Here is a 17,487-nt window from a genome sequence, read left to right on the forward strand (position 1 = left end):
CAGACAGACAGACAGACAGACAGACAGACAGACAGACAGACAGACAGACAGACAGACAGACAGACAGATAGACAGACAGACAGATAGATAGATAGATAGATAGATAGATAGATAGATAGATAGATAGATAGATAGATAGATAGATAGATAGATAGATAGATAGATAGATAGATAGATAGATAGATAGATAGATAGATAGATAGATAGATAGAGCACGCGAAGCTTCACTTGCTCCCATTTTTCCGATAGGCCAAGCGCTGCCGAGTTTTTTTTCGCAACACACATTCACGCGAAGACGAATGACACGCGCGACTCAGCGGGGCACTTCCCTTCAACAATTACCGGCCCCAGCGGGAGCGAGTGTTCGCCTTATTGTTGTAAGAGCAGCCCCTTTGTTCTGGCGTAGAAATGTCGATCTCTGGCGATGATGACTTGACAAGCTGGCATGAGGAAACAATGAGTCGATACATCACACTCCGTTTCGCTGCTCCGCGGTCGTTGATAAAGCGCGCTCCCAGAGCGAGCAGGTGTCGGGGGCATTCCCCGTGCACGACTCGCAACTGCGTTCACTTAAAACACAGGTTCGCTTTCATGTGAATGGTTTTCTCCAGCTTTCCAGAAACGCCAGCCGAAGTCGAGTGACACCGTACTCGATTGAATTTCAGTCAACATAAACTGCACAATGTATTCCTTTCTTTCCTTGTTTCTTTCTTATTACCTACAGCAGGCTGACTATAGTTAGCTACCTATGCGGACGGACGGAAGCGATTATTGGATCAATGATGGATGGATCCTGTCAGAGTTCACATTGGTTACTCTGAATTTTGAAAGCTTTGACAGCGTTGTGTGCTTCGGTATTCAGCATTGTTGTATGCGAGTCACGTGAGCTGAAACGTCCCGTATGAGGTCATTAGCAGATTGTGACGTTGACGCCATTTTTTGCAGTATCGATGCTGAAAAAATAGCGAGAACTGCGAAACGGCACGACGTATAGGCTGCTATCCCATCAGTCACCCCGCCGCGGTGGTCTAGTGGCTGAGGAACTCGGCTGCTGACCCGCAGGTCGCGGTATGGAATCCCGGCTGCGGCGGCTGCATTTCCGATGGAGGCGGAAACGCTGTAGGCCCGTGTGCTCAGATTTGGGTGCACGTTAAAGAACCCCAGGTGGTCGTAATTTCCGGAGCCCTCCACTACGGCGTCTCCCATAATCATATGGTGGTTTTGGGACGTTAAACCCCACATATCAATTATACCATCCGTAATACGGGTCAACCGGCTGACACGGGCGAAATAACGTTTCCTATGAAACGCCTGAAAGAAACCTTCCTTTCGATTCATATTTTACGGCGGTGCCGTGACGCCACAAGAGGAGTTTCCGCTCAAGTCACGCATGACTCTTCCTCATGTCACGGCGGCCAAGAGTTTTACAATTCCGCTTCTTAATTTACAGAAACGCTCATGACAGTATATATGATTCGCATTAACAACGAACAGCGCTCATTAATTCATCGAAACACCTGGTAGCGCAATAGCTGCGATGGCAACGCCGTGCAGGTGCACAGGATATCTAGCCGTAAGCGATTTCACGAGACACCTGTTGGGTATGACTGCGGTAGACTATACACAAGCGCACGAGGGAGCAGCGCTCGCCAAGCACCGACGAAGAGACAATGATCGCACGTACTAGGGCTTTCTAAGAAGTAGTAAATCACGTCGAAAATGTCGCGCCTGCAAGCTCATATGGCGGGCCGCGTAATCGTGCGCGTACGCAGAGCACGCCGCGCGTGTCGCTGTGCGCCGTAACAGGTAAGCCGGCCACTACACGAGAGACGAAACGAAGGCACAGGGGCCGTAAGACAAGCCGGTCGTGCCCGCCGAGATCAAGGCCACCGATCGGAGACGATCGCCGCGCCTCGACGCACGGCGTTTCCCAGAACCGCTGCAGCGGTGGATTCGTTGAGCAACGCAACCGGCTTGCCGTACCAGCATCTAGAGTATATACACTGTCGTCAAATATGGCTGTGCATGGAAGCTTCAGCCACACGGAGTCCAGTGCGCCGAACGCCATGTCGGCCTTGAGTAAGGCATTAGTCCCGGTATGTAGCAAAACAAAGAGCACGCATTAAATTACACTAAATGCTAGGGTCCAACGCATCGAAACTAAGGCGGAATTCGCAATTTATTTGCAGGCCCTTGCATCTGTATTAAACAAACGAACCGTCGCCGATCCCTTACACAGTGGGCACGGGACGACGACGTGGACGACGACGACGACGACGACGACGACACCACCACCAACAGCAGCAGCAGCGTATATCTCTTGCCACAAAGCACGAGCATATTCAACTTAGCCAAGTCCTATGGAATGTGCAATAAAAGAAACGGCACCCACTTCTACCACACATCTCTCCGCCTCGTATACGAACAAACAGCGCTGTTTCAATTACGCGGAATCACGAACACTTGTTCATCTCTTTCGATATTGAGGCATCTACGGTGAATATCGGCGAGGCCAGCGTAACCGATCGCATGGCTGCCTTCAAGGAACACAAACACTCGCTTATTTACGTCGTCGGATAACGATAAAATCGAAAAACCGGATGCACCGACAAGAAAAGATGTTTTTCAAAGTGAGACTTTCTTGACGAACGTCGCTGCGCAGGTGCATGGTATGTATAACCACGCGGCAGCAGCTTCGGGCCGCTAACGCTTGATTTGAAAAGAGCGAATGAATGAATGAATGAATGAATGAATGAATGAATGAATGAATGAATGAATGAATGAATGAATGAATCCCGGCGTACAAAGTTGTGTAGTTTACGCATTGTATGCCTGAACCAGAGAATCAATACGAATAATTTTATAAGACGTAAACGAGGGTTTCAAAAGCTGTTTCTCGGTCAGCATCAGAAAAAAAAAGATGAAAAAGAAAGAAATTTACGCAGAGCTGCAACAGGGGAAAAAACGAAAACAACTTTAGTGATCTGAATTAGGACATAGGGACATTATAACAAGACAAATTATGTCGCACAAAAAAAAAAGCACAGCGTGAAGCTTATCGGGTTAACTTTTTTTTTTCCTAGAAGCACTCGCTAATATTGCATAAACGATGGAAAATGTTGACGACTGTTCGCTCTTCACATTTATAATAATGCATAAAAATAGGGAGATCCTAAAGCTTCGCCTTCAGGAGCTGAATGCGATAGCGACATCCTGTTCCTAGTGCGTACTTCAGACACTTAGTGGCATTAAACCTTTTCCAATTTGCTAGGCACCCACTACGTGGTCTTAAAAGAATAGGCGCAGTAGCGTGTGTGCCTTATGTATTGGGGTACCGGCTTTCAACCACGGACCCAGTATTGAAATCACATATTCTAACGCCTGCAGGCAATGGACGTTTGTACCACGTATTATTACTGCAATACTTCATGTTGCATTGTGAAGCATGTATATATAACGCATGTGTTTGTGAAGCATGAGAGCTACTTTCACTGCATGTCCAAGCAGAGGATGCTCTTTTCACCGTTTTCACAAGCAGAGGCGTGGCCGTGAAGTAGAACATCCGCTTGCCACGGAAACGACCCGGGTACGATTTTCGGGGGTGACGGTACGATCACCACTTGCAACCTAAAAACTCTGGTTCGCTCACCACTCTGCTGCAGGTTCTTTTATCATTTATCTGTTTGTTAGCATCGTTCTCGATTTTTCGGTCACGCATAAGACGACGATTTTTCGCTCACAACCAACGACACCGGTATTTCTGCGAAACGAACTCTTTAACTCTATCTGCGTTAATGGTGTAAGGCATATTTACATTTACAGCTAAGCATCTGCCTCATTCAACTGGATGTTTCGCACACTAAATCTCATCATTTCTAAAAAAAAAAACATGTCACCGCCAGTTCCTTTGCCATGGTATACAGTTAACATACGTCACTTCATCATTCCAATAACAGTTAAAAAAAAGAAATCGAAACAACCACGCGATCAGCCACGAGCTTTCGATCGCATAACAGACGACGTATTCGCTGTCACTCGCTCACACGATGATAAACAAGAAATATACATGCCAACAGACTCAGGGGCCGAAATGCGAGCTCGCAGTTCCGTTTACGTAAGCTATAACGCATTCCAAGAGCAAGTCGTAACACTTTTGTTACACAAGCACGGAACGATGAGAAGCCGGCTAAAGCTCATCGAAACAAACAATGCGCGGGGTGGGAAACGCACAGGCGGCAAAGCGCAAAAAGAGGTCAAGGGCCCAGCACGTCGTCATGGCAAATGCCAGGTGGCGTGACAGACTAAACGACGAGCACGGTTGCAGGGCTATATGTGCAATCAGCGCCCCGTGAGAGTTCGTACGTCCTCGATGTAAGCATGTAGTTTTAAGTAGCCACCTCTGGTTTAGTTATTGGAATGTCCGCTAGATGGTGGTACTTGTATATGAATATATGATGAAAAGATGCGAGATGGCGGTACTAGGAGTGTTCACTAGGTGAACGGACGGACAGACGGACGCACGATAAGACAGACAGACAGACAGACAGACAGACAGACAGACAGACAGACAGACAGACAGACAGACAGACAGACAGACAGACAGACAGACAGACAAACGGACGGACGCGGCCAGCCGAAATACGATTCACGGTTTATCGATAAAGCCCTCCGAAGCTTCGCCCCAGTCATCGTCATTCGCTCCGTGAATATGCCGCGATTTTTTCAGACGCTGCATGCCTGCGTAGCCCTTGCGAGGCAAGAGAGGGGAAGGGGAGCGACGGTTTTGCGGTTGCCCTCCTGTGCCGACACGAGACGATAGCATGCGCAGTGGGGGTGTACGGAGGGACAGCGTTACATAGGCTAGTCGAAGAGCTGCTTCGAATATAAAAATTTGACAGGTCTCACGTACCTTGGGGAATCGACGTTATGCGAAGCATGCGGAGGAATCAAGGTTGATTGATTTGATTTGTGGGGTTCAACGTCCCAAAACCACCATATGATTATGAGAGACGCTGTAGTGGAGGGCTCCGGAAATGTCGACCACCTGGGGTTCTTTAACTAGCGCCCAAATCTGAGCACACGGGCCTGCAACTTTTCCGCCTTCATCAGAAATGGAGGAATTAAGCTCTGTTTTAATGAGGTGAACGTTACGAAATCACGCTTACGATATGTACAAATGTACGCACAAACATGTTGAACAGCTCCAACTCGCACATTATCACTACAGCGCAAAGCAGTCACTGGTAAACACGGTCATCCACACAAGGCAAGGAGGGTGGAAGCACGGCACGCTGGTCAGAGACTATATACCAACATTCTCCTATAGGAAAACAATCGCGAAATATAACCACGAGAATTACACTCGCATTGAAGAACTTCGGGTGGTGGAAAATATTGGAGTTCGCCACTACAAGGCATGCCTCATGGCGATATCGCGGTTTGTCACGTAAAACCGTGCAAGAAAGAAGAAGGTCAACCAGACGCGCGTACGGTTTGTTATCCTACGCTTGGGGAAGGGCATCAAGGTTTGAAAACTGAGAAGGACGGGAAGAAAGGTATCCCGTAGTTTAAAGCAGACTGCTGCGTTCGACAGTCATGGAAGCAGGATTTCTGGCGTATCCTATATCACTGTAGACCATCCAGTTATGGTCCCTATACTGAAGGTTTGTAAGCACGGGAAATAGAGCACCCAGTACCTGCTGTACGGACTCCACGTATGGCGATTTCGGCCTGCCGACAAACACGTGAAGGGTGCTTAACAGTGATCGAATCACTACGATGATTGACTCGTCTTCTTCTGGCAACTCGCAAGCCATGCATTCAATAAATCTAACCATCAATCCAAGTACATGAGCGTTTTCTCTTCTCGTTCCCATTGATATCCGGCCGTAGTTACCGCGAACCGAACCCGCGATCTCGTGCTCGCTCCGTGGCGCAACGCCGATGTATGCGTGACAGCAGCGGATGCAATAAGCGTTACGAAGGCTGAGCGAATTTTTCTGTTGTTACGTAGAGTCTCGTTTAACAGAACTGTTCATTCTGATGCACCGAAGAAAGAAAGAAAGAAAGAAAGAAAGAAAGAAAGAAAGAAAGAAAGAAAGAAAGGAAAAGGAAGGAAGGAAGGAAAAGATAGATAGATAGATAGATAGATAGATAGATAGATAGATAGATAGATAGATAGATAGATAGATAGATAGATAGATAGATAGATAGATAGATAGATAGATAGATAGATAGATAGATAGATAGATAGATAGATAGATAGATAGATAGATAGATAGATAGATAGATAGATAGATAGATAGATAGATAGATAGATAGATAGATAGATAGATAGATAGATAGATAGATAGATAGATAGATAGATAGAAGGAAAGAAAGAAACGAGTACCACTATCCATTTCTTGTTCTCGATTGCAGAACCTCGAAAACTGTCGTGGAACTAAGTGAATTAAGTAATACACCCCAGCGCGCAATGCTCAGTGTTGAGTTTCCAAGTAGCGACGGAGATGGGGAGGGCAGTCAACCAGGAATGCACACGGTTTGCCATGTTATCACCATAGGCATCAGCACTGTTGTAGGTGGGGGTTCAGGAGGAATGCCTCCCCCCAAACTACCTAACAGAGGGAGGGCGCAAAATCTGCCCCTTGCATTGTATAATGGGGAAGAGGGGGTGAGGGAGAACCTTGTGGACGCCTATGTTTATCAGATATATGGAATGAGGAAAGAGATCTCTTTCTGTCTCAGCCTCAAGCGCTCGGATGCGTATCAATTGATTGATTGATATGTAGGGTTTAACGTCCCAAAACCACTATATGATTATGAGAGACGCCGTAGTAGAGGGCTCCGGAAATTTAGACCACCTGGGGTTCTTTAACGTGCACCCTCGGATGCGTATCAAGACTGTTGGTCTAGATGTATTTCGCGGCTAAAGTATGCCAGCAAAGGTATTTGTTACAGAAAACGCACCGGCGCTCTCATGTCACTGCTGTCGATTGGCGCCAGTGGCATCGGTCCGTGCAACTTTTACCTCGTCTACACGTTTAATCTATGCTATAGACGCGCTTTCGGACAACGGATTTGAAGAGGCGGCGCACCTTACGTTTGCGTGACTGCGGTACGTGTCGGCGTAGTAGTGGCATCGCGTATGCTGCTGCGACAGCTAGCTGCTGCTGTTGCGATGCGCGGGCGTCGCCGCACTGAACTTTACTGCTACAGCAGGAGTTGTCGCTTGCCGACAGTGACCCCGCCACGCGGCCGCGTTACCCGAAGACACGTCGTTCGTCATCGCGCGGCCGCGAGCGAGGAGGACGTTGATCCCGCCTGCACACTGCAAGGTCACCAACGCCATCGTGCCGCAGTATTCGTTCATCCAGCCACACGTTTTTTTTTTTTCTCTTTTACTGATTCATTTACTTTCTTACTGCATATGTCGTTTAGTTTTATCAGTTTCCCATACCACACTCACACTTGCGCATCAGTTATAGTTCATCGCAGCCTGGGCGCACTTGAAAATTACTGTTTGTACTTTCGTTTCTTCCTTCTCGTCCTTGGCTCGTTTTATATTTTTATTTTTTAGTGGGGCGGGCAGGAAGGAGTGATCTTGCAATCTATGCTTGGCTTTTTCGTTGTTGCTTGTCGTTGCTGTATTTTAATAGATGTCACTGCCCTAAAATGTCAATGTGACGATGATTACACAGAACCAGGCGCTTATATCTAATGCATACAGGCCAAGAAACCGGGATATTTCCGCAATGGAACGCCCGTCTTGGTGTCTACTTTCTAAGCCATATTTTCGTTTTTTTTTTCTTTCTTTACAGAGACATTCTCGTTAGCGTTTTTCGATCAGAAAGAAGTTCTCGTTTCGTTTTGTTTTGCACCTTTCCATTTTTTTTTTCAGTTTCCAACACCATACCACCACAATCATGGTGCTACATCCGCTACGGAGGTGTAGCAGTAATGGTGCCAGATCGCTGACCCGAAAAATCGCGAGGTCGAATCCCGGCCGCATTCTGATGGAGGCGGCATGCTAGAGGCCCGTGTACATGATTGACGCGCACGTTAAAGAACTACAGGTGACATAAATTTCAGGAGACCTCCATTACGTTCCGTCTCTCCTAATCATGGGTGTGTTCCAATACTCACCGTAGACAGCTAAATGGACGGCAGCCATCTCAAGTCTCATTCCAATTCTCACGTAGCCGGCAAAATAGACAGCTCCGAGAAGACCACATCGTAGACAAATACGACGCAGGCTACTTTGCTGTCTAAACAAGATGGCGGCTCAGCGAATCGCTTAGATAGATCGAATCTCGCCTGAATGGTCGTCTGCACACAAGCAGACGCTTTCCCAGACGCTCAATGAGAGTAACGTTTATTTGTTTTTGATTTCAACACGAAATAAGCCAGCAAACACAACTGTTACGTTTGTTTATTTTAGCTTTTTCTTCTCGACGCGAGGTGGCGCAGTCTGCATAGACTGGCGAGATAATTATACTAGGAGACATGAATGCGCACATAGAAGATATAGATGGGTATACCGACCCGACAGGCAAAATGATCATGGATATGTGTGAAAGGCTTCATTTCATCATTTGCAGCAGTGGCGAGAAGTGTGAAGGGCAAATAACATGGGAGGTAGGAAGGCTTCAGTCGACGATAGATTATGCACTGATGTCACATAGGATGTATGATAAGCTCAGGGGAATGCACATAGATGAAAGTGGCTCCAGAAGTCTGGGTAGCGATCACAAACGTATCAAGCTAAGTTTTGGAAGAGCAGTGAAAGTGGGAAGGAGAAAAGATGAGCAACTACAGGAAAATTTTTATCCAGAAAGGCAAATTGAAATAGCCACTAAACAAATTGAGAAAGTAATCACGGAGGATAATAAGACAGTGTGGACATACACGAATCTAATTAGACTCTTTGAGCTAGAGCTTGCTAAGACGCGTGACAAGTCACCCCGGAAAAGAAGACACAAACCCAAAAGTTGGTGGGATGAGGAAGTTAAGAGAGCCATAGCAAAGCGTCAGGAAGCCTCTAGGGAAAACCGACATGCTAAGCAGCGGGGTGAACCGACAGATGATGTTGAAAGAAAATGGGCAACCTTTCTAAGCTGTAGAAGGGATGCATCCCTTCTGATCAATGAAAAGATTAGAAGGAAGGGAGCTCAGTGGCTGGCAGAAGTACATAAAAAAAGATAGAAAGGCAGCTGCGAAATTTCGGAACCATCTAAACTCCCTAAGAAATGATACGAGCCTAGAGCAGAGTTTTATAACTACAGCCCAAGGTGCTAGGCTAGAAGGGGACGAAGCTATTGAATATATAAGAACAAGGGTGACAAAAAAATTTCAACAAAGCAGTACTTTATGCACCACAATAGAGAAGGTCGAATCAAGTGGTGCAATGGCCCCATTTTCACAAGAGTGGGAAAGGGCTGAGAAAAGGGTTCCTAGAAGTACATCAACAGGCCCAGATGGCATTCCAATTAGGCTGATAAAGACATTAGGTCCGAAGTCTAAGCAGGCTTTGAGAGAGGCAGTGAGCACAATAATAATTGATGGTGAAGTTCCCAATGGATGGAAACTTAGCAGGATGAGCATGATCTATAAAGGAAAGGGGGACAAAGCTGACATAAACAACTACCGTCCTATAACAGCGACATCAGTGGTATACAGGCTGGCGATGTAGATTAGAAAGGAAAGACTGCAGGCGTGGATAGAGGACGAAGGGGTGCTGGGGGAACTTCAGAATGGGATTCGGAAACACAGGAGGTTGGAAGACAATCTGTTCTCACTGACGCCGTGCATCGAAAAAGCAGAAAAGGAACACAGGCCCCTGTGTCTAGCATTTTTGGATATCAAGGGAGCGTACGATAGCGTGGTTTAAGAGGAATTGTGGGGAATACTGGACACACTAGGCGTGGAACATGTAGTCACTAATCTTTTAAAGGGTATCTATAAAGGTAACAAGGTAGTTATAAACTGTGAAAAACAGGTATCCAAGCCTGCAGAGATAAAACGGGGGCTTAGGCAAGGGTGCCCCCTGTCACCCTTATTATTCATGATGTACCTAGAAGGATTAGAGGCAAAATTAGAAGGAAGTGGGCAGGGCTTCAACCTCTCTTTAGTCAAACAAGGAAAACTTATTGATCAGGCACTACCAGCATTAATGTACGCGGATGATATAGTGCTAATGGCCAACAACAAGGAAGATTTGCAGAGATTGATGGACATCTGCGGTAATGAGGGAGATAGGTTAGATTTTAGATTCAGTAAGGAAAAATCAGCAGTCATGATTTTCAATGACAACGAAGGTAGTGAGCTTAGAATACAGGAAGTCACGCTAGAGATAACAGATAAATACAAATATCTGGGCGTATGGATAAGCAATGGGACCGAGTATCTGAGGGAACACGAAATATACGTGACGACTAAAGGTAACAGGAATGCAGCAGTCATGAAAAATAAGGCACTGTGGAATTACAATAGGTATGATGTTGTGAGAGGAATATGGAAAGGGGTCATGGTTCCTGGGCTGACGTTCGGCAATGCGGTCTTGTGCATGAGATCAGAAGTTCAAGCAAGACTAGAAATTAAGCAACGTGGAATAGGTAGGCTTGCTTTAGGAGCTCACGGGAATACACCAAATCAGGGAGTACAAGGTGATATGGGATGGACATCATTTGAGGGCAGGGAAGCTAGCAGCAAGATAAAATTTGAGAAGCGATTGAGAGAAATGGGGGAAGAGCGTTGGGCTAGGAAGGTTTTCAGCTACTTGTACATGAAGAATGTCGATACAAAATGGAGGAAGCGAACCAGGAAGTTGACTGGTAAATACTTAAAAAACAGCAGGTGGCCAAACCAAAAAGAACTATCGGTTAAGAAGAAAGTGAAGGAAACGGAGACTGACATGTGGAGAATGGGCATGATTAAGAAGTCCGCACTAGAGATCTATCGAACTTTTAAGCAGGAAATTGCCAAGGAAAGGATCTATGATAATACTCGGGGTAGTTCTCTACTGTTTGAGGCCAGGACGGGAGTACTGCGAACCAAGACATATCGGGCCAAATACGAAGGGGTAGACACAGTATGCAGTGCGTGTGGAGAGGAAGAAGAAACTGCCGAACACTTGATAATGTTCTGTAAAGGGCTTCACCCTATAGTTCAGGATGATGGCGCAGAGTTTTTCAAAGCACTGGGGTTTAGGGACCGGGAGGGCAAAATAAACTTTAAGCGGGTAGACTTAACTAGAAGGAGGTTATCTGATTGGTGGCTAAAGTCAAGGCACGAGTGAAAATTAAACTCTTCACTGCAAAGTACGAATCCTCAAACTCACTTTTTAAGGGAAAAATGAATATAGTTTTTGGTTCATTAGGTATTACGGCTTGGTGGCGCTAGCCACCGCCCGATCTAAAGGGTACAGCCATATCCATCCATCCGTCCGTCTAGGTGGCGTTAGCTGCCGCCCGATCTAAAGGGTACAGCCACAACAATCCATCCATCCATCGTCTATGTGCTGCCTAAGAATTGGAGCACAGCTCATATTGTGGTTTTGGAACGTTAAACAAGAACAGTTCATATTATTATCGACGCAATCGTGCAGTATGAAAGGTGAATGACACGAGTGCAATAAAGTTTGAAGAATCATCATGCCGATTCTGAATGCTTAGGGGGTGCAGTTGAGTTCTCGGGTTTTCACACGACACGTGTTCGTGCGGTGACAGTTATCACACGAGTGGAGCCGACCCTTCCATGGCCAAGTGCGGCGTGACAAATGCAGGGACGTGCGCGAGAAGCGCGTGAGTTCAGTCGCTGCTGTCACCACATGATTTCGTATAGATTTATCAGTTAATCTGAGCGCCATACATCAAGAGTGATTACGGGTAGGTATTGACGATCAGTACATGAGCAATGCGCGCAAATAACATTATCAGATAAAGTCTGTAGATTACTTAAACAAAGCGCTACATGTGCCTGCGCGTGTGCCTACGAAGCATTCGAGGAAAGTTCTAGTACATTTTATTTATTCCATACTGCGGAGTTCGCACAGGTATAGGCAATGCAAAGGAAAACAAAATAATGAACAAACGAAAAAAAAATAAACGTTAATCTCGGCGCAATGGTGTTATCGCAATGGATAAAAAATACAGCGCCTAGCTCAGTTACAAGATAAGGAAACGTGCAGAAAGTTATGTCTTACGTTGTTTCGTTCACTTTTCCGTTAGTGATTGTAATTAGAGCGTCATTAAATGTATATTTGCTTTGGAGTCAATCATGTTCCATTTTTGCACAAAAAGAGAAAAAAGGAAAGGTATATCCGAACAGAAAACAACGAAGGCTCTGCACCTCCTTTAAGCTTGACAGCAATGCCTAAATTTATTTTTTTTTACAAAGGTGCTCGTTCTATTGTTAAACACAAGAGAATAAATCCAGCAGACAGTTACGTTACGCCAGAGAGAGAGAGAGAGAGCCGATTTCATTCATTGTTAAGTTACTCTATTGTGTGTAGAAATTATAACCAATCGAAGCGAATTAAAGCGGACGAAAAATTCCGCTGGCCATCCATAGGATCCGAACCCACAACCTTTAATTTACGCGTCCGATGCTCGAAACGCAGGACTCGTGCGCTGCATTCCGGAACAAGGGCAGTCAGCTGCAGTTCGCTAGACTGAGCGTGACACTTCGTTTTTTTTTTTTCGATGTTTTATCAATTATACACTACGACGCTGCATTCATCAAGCAGATGCGTCAAAACTATATTGAGGATGCGACAAATAACAAAACGCTTAAAAAGCGAACAATCGGGAGAGTGAAAGGGCAAATGGAAACAATCTAACCAAATGTTACAACCCGCGTAGAAGTGATCAATGGGCGACAAGCGATGATTGATGCGCATCAAGCGTGCCCAGTGTTGATATATGCTCCCCATGCGAAAGCACATGACAACGTTTCCCAACCAATGTACACAACTGCTCGTGATCTACGCCTCACAGACGCAAAGCGCTGACCTTTCCAGAATAAAGCATCCAAAAACTACGTTCCCAATAAATTGCGTAATCTGTTTTATGATCAACAAACAACTCTGCAAGAGTTAAGTTGAGAGGTCATGAAAGTATTACTCGACATATCAATGTGTACTATTAGGTGAAAAATAATGAAGAAGGAAGTGGGCATTCCACAGTGCAGCCATTGGCCGCACAAACTACTATTACACACATTATAATTGGTGCTTGTGCGAGCAATTTTCAGTAAGGTATACATGTTGTTAGAGCGCACTTTCGGTTCTCGCATATGCCACGCACTGGCAGCAAATGCAACCGGCAATACACTATATGGTCACTCCTGCAACAACATTGTCGTCATTCTGGTTAGTTGGCAAATGACGCCGTAACCTTCGATGTAATAACTGAATATTACCTTGCGAGACAAAAGTGCCATACTTATTCTTACATCACACCTCAGAGCGAAAAAGGAAGGGGAACTATATGACGTCAACCGAGCCTTTTCCCCTCGACTTAGTTCCGCAACGTTCTGTACAACCGATTATAGCAACCGCTAAGCATTTTGTTCGCGGCAACATACAGATTAACAGCACAAATACAGAAAAAAAAAGTCCTAGTCAATGACCAAGTCGTATAGTTCAATGGTGGCTAACGGATTTACACTCTTCTCCTGTCGCGAATAGGGCCAGCATCCTCTTACCAGAAGATATGGTGAATGGAAGATCACTTCCAGTACAAACTGGCCATAGTAAGAGCTATCCAGCTTGCATTGGGATACAATGAGAGCGTGGTCACAGTGATGAGGTTCCCGGAAGCGTCAGACTGCACCGTGGGTTAGCCACTTAATGTTGAAGATAACGAGGGAATTGTGATTGAGGAGCACTCAGATAACATAGTGTGAAACTTCAGACCTGCACCGCAGGAATTTATGCACGATTTCCACAAAGTGGGATAGGGGTGAGGCAGGGTAACTAGATTGGGCGGAATATAATGTACACCACACACAGTGACAGCTCATTTAGATATTGAAAAAGGGGATGAAAAGGTCATATAAATAATTGGCCGACGGTCCTAGCGCAACAGGTTTAATACACCACTGCTAACTGACGTTAGCAGCAACCTGTAATGGTGGTTATCGAATCTTTGCAGTAACGCCCCCCCTCCCTCTACCAACTAGCTTCTGAATTGACACGGACGGCACATCTAGGGTAGTGGAAAATGGGAGTTCACACAGCAGCACGCGCGTGAAAATTTTCGATTATTCCGCTGAAATCTAACAAAAACCTATTTACTGTAAACACTGAGCACATAAACTTAGACCTACTATAATCCGCAGGAATTTATGCACGATTTCCACAAAGGGGGATAGGGGTGAGGCAGGGTAACTAGATTGGGCGGAATATAATGTACACCACACACAGTGACAGCTCATTTAGATATTGAAAAAGGGGATGAAAAGGTCATAAATAATTGGCCGACGGTCCCAGCGCAACAGGTTTAATACACCACTGCTAACTGACGTTAGCAGCAACCTGTAATGGTGGTTATCGAATCTTTGCAGTAACGCCCCCCCTCCCTCTACCAACTAGCTTCTGAATTGACACGGACGGCACATCTAGGGTAGTGGAAAATGGGAGTTCACACAGCAGCACGCGCGTGAAAATTTTCGATTATCCCGCTGAAATCTAACAAAAACCTACTTACTGTAAACACTGAGCACATAAACTTAGGCCTACTATAATCATAGCACAGTCTACTGTTCGCCAGACGACCGGAGAGAGGCAGACTTGAGCAGGGTCTGAGATCTCCTCGCGGTGACTAATCATGCTATCGAGTGTCATTAAATAATACCTCCGGTGGCAAGCCACTTCGGAACACACCTTCTTCCAGGAAACCTTCCGCAAGAATGTGACGCAACCGTTTAGCAAATAAACGCTGCTGCAGAACGACGGGCCGATAACCCGCTGCCGCTCTCGGCCGCGTTGCAGCAAGCACCACAACCCCAGAGAACTGCAGTTATCTCACAGATAGAAGCCCACAGATCACGGTCACTTCAGTGGCTAGACGCTGAGCGAAAAACACCGAGGAGCGGAAAAACCTTCGGGCCTTTTCACAATCGTAAGCAGCAACCAACAGACTAAAGGAAGTTGCGTCCAAAACGAATGCTCACTGCTGACACGGCGGCGCTGGTTTCGACCCCAGCTTGCAGTGGGCAAGGCGAGGAACAAGAGAAGAAAAGAAAACGAAGTTACGGTAGAGGTCACTATAGTTAAGAGGTAACTGTACATCCCAGACGACTGTACCCTGCAGTGTAACGCCGAGCGCTACATAAGTGGGGCTGTTTTTTCTGCATCCAGTGGCGATAACGAAGCCAGCTCGGGGCTTATCCTCGCCAGCGCGCCAACACTGAGCATACAAACGAGAGAAGCCGGTTGTGTTGAGTAACGCACCTGTTAAGAGTGACGCTGGTGCAAAGGGAGAGGGACAGAGTACTACGTTCTCGAATGCCTGCAGTCGAGTGCGACCGTTGCGACACGCCGACAGGTAGGCAAGTGCACGCGCGCGCGTCCACTATCGGGCGCCACTCAGTCACACACGCGGCGGACGGAATCCGATTAGTAGCCGTGCAAACCGTCTGGCAGTGTTATCGGAAGAGGCCGCGGAACATCGCCACGTCCCTGTTACGGACGAACTCGAGAGGTGGGGGATGCATACGCTAACGGCAGCCGATACAAGTCGGCGGCGGCGATCACGCGAGCTCAGCGAGGCTCGGCACAACACGGGCAACCGCGTTATCTGGCGGCGATCTCGATAGCGAGATGAGACGAGCGCACCGAAAGCATGCTGACTACCACATGCGTGTGTGTGTACGGGGAAGCTCACGAAAACAAAAACAATCTCACAATGCGCCGTCGCACTCGTCACGGCCCCACTCGCTGCATACGAAATCAGGGAAGGATGAAAGCCGCAAAACACCGCCAAGGTGGCGCGCTGGCGTGCGGAACACCTCACGGTGGGCCCACCAACGCCGCCGAAAATTAAGAAATAGCACTGGCGAGGTCAAGGACCGCCGAATCAGGTGTTCCGTCTCAGGTGCGGGGTGATGTTCCGTCATCGACCGCTATCAAAATAAATGCACCGAATGAAGCCACAGTGGGCTTACCTTCGTTTTGGTGATGACATGGTTGGCTAGACGCACCACTGCGAAGTTTCCTTTGCCGATCGTCTTTTCCAGTTCGTAAAATCCGACTCGAACCAGCCCCGCACATCCCGACGCCCTTACCCTGTCAGCCGCCATGTTGTGGCGCGCCGCACGCATGCGCCACACACTTACTCTCGTAGCCGGGCGCTGGGCGAGCTTCCCCATTCAAAGCACCTCGCTACGTCGCGACATGACGCTGGGCATGCACACTGGTCTAGCCGATGTTCGCAACACACTTTCAGCGGGTCACCCATAGTCCTGACGGAGGAGCGGTCGAGCCACCGCCGCACTGTCTGCACGATCTCAGCCGTCTCGACGCTAGCAGACGCATCCAACACATCGGCGTACTGCGACGGAGGCTAGGCGAGGAGAGCGGAAGCCGCCGAACGCGGAGGAGGAGGACGACTGCCTCCTTACGTCACGCTGTCGTGCCTACGATCCGCCAAACACACGTGATGGTCACGGCTTGCCCGGTGATGAAGCGCTGCTGCTGCCATCGCTGCTGCAGCTGCGTTAGTCCAGCAATGGTGTCCGTGACAGACTGCCATCGCATCATTGCGGAACGTTGAGCGGCCTCCGTTGCTCCACGCGACCCGGCTGGCGGACCGAATGCGCGACGAAGCCGAGCAAAAGTGCGGAGAGTCGGCCGGCCGGACGAGCTCCCCGCTGAGACCTTGAAAGCCGCGCGAATGACGTCAAACGGCGTCAGGTCTCCATGACGACCAAGCCGCCGCCGCCGCCGCGCCGTCGGCGATGCCCTCGTTCAGTTCGGGCCGTTCAGTATCGGAAGTGCACAATAGCTGAAAGCCTGCGGCTGTAGACCCAGTGGACCTCCACTATTGCAGCTGCGCAGCGCTACGCTCTTGTCGCAGACAAAGCGGCGCCCCTGGGCAGGAGGGCAAAACAAAGACCGGAAATTAGAGGGCCCGTATCGTTACGTATCATAAAGATCATAACACCGCGCTTTACTGTTATGGGCGCATCGAGAAACCCATCATTTAATGCTTTACAGAAGCCTTCTGCGCATGGCCCGGGTTAGGAGCAATGATATGCGCGTTCAAATAAATTGCGAGTATCGTTATCTCTCTCAGTCGAGGCCACAAAATGATAGTATTATGTTCTTTTGTACCTGGCGCTCCAGGAAATACATTAGGTTTCGAATAGACCATCCATTCTTCTCATATAATTTCTCTATAGTGTTTCTTCGCTACCTGACACTAACTGCATGAACAATCGTTTACATAATGCTTTGTTTGCCCGCACGCTATTCAAACGCACTTT

General features: G+C 47.3%; 1 protein-coding gene across 2 annotated transcripts in view; it reads right to left on the minus strand.

Moving 5' to 3' along the window:
- Nucleotides 1–16,517, minus strand: part of LOC119171667 (serine/threonine-protein kinase SIK3 homolog) — an 83,868-nt gene extending 67,351 nt beyond the window's left edge. For both annotated transcript variants that reach the window (XM_037422462.2, XM_037422461.2), the window contains exon 1: nt 16,168–16,517. In XM_037422462.2, coding sequence (XP_037278359.2) covers nt 16,168–16,371 — 204 coding nt within the window. In that variant the 5' untranslated portion in view covers nt 16,372–16,517. The remainder of the gene's footprint in view (nt 1–16,167) is intronic.
- Between the last annotated feature and the right edge of the window lie 970 nt (nt 16,518–17,487).

Source organism: Rhipicephalus microplus, chromosome 4 (assembly GCF_043290135.1).
Source record: "Rhipicephalus microplus isolate Deutch F79 chromosome 4, USDA_Rmic, whole genome shotgun sequence".
Classification (NCBI taxonomy): Eukaryota; Metazoa; Arthropoda; class Arachnida; order Ixodida; family Ixodidae; genus Rhipicephalus; species Rhipicephalus microplus.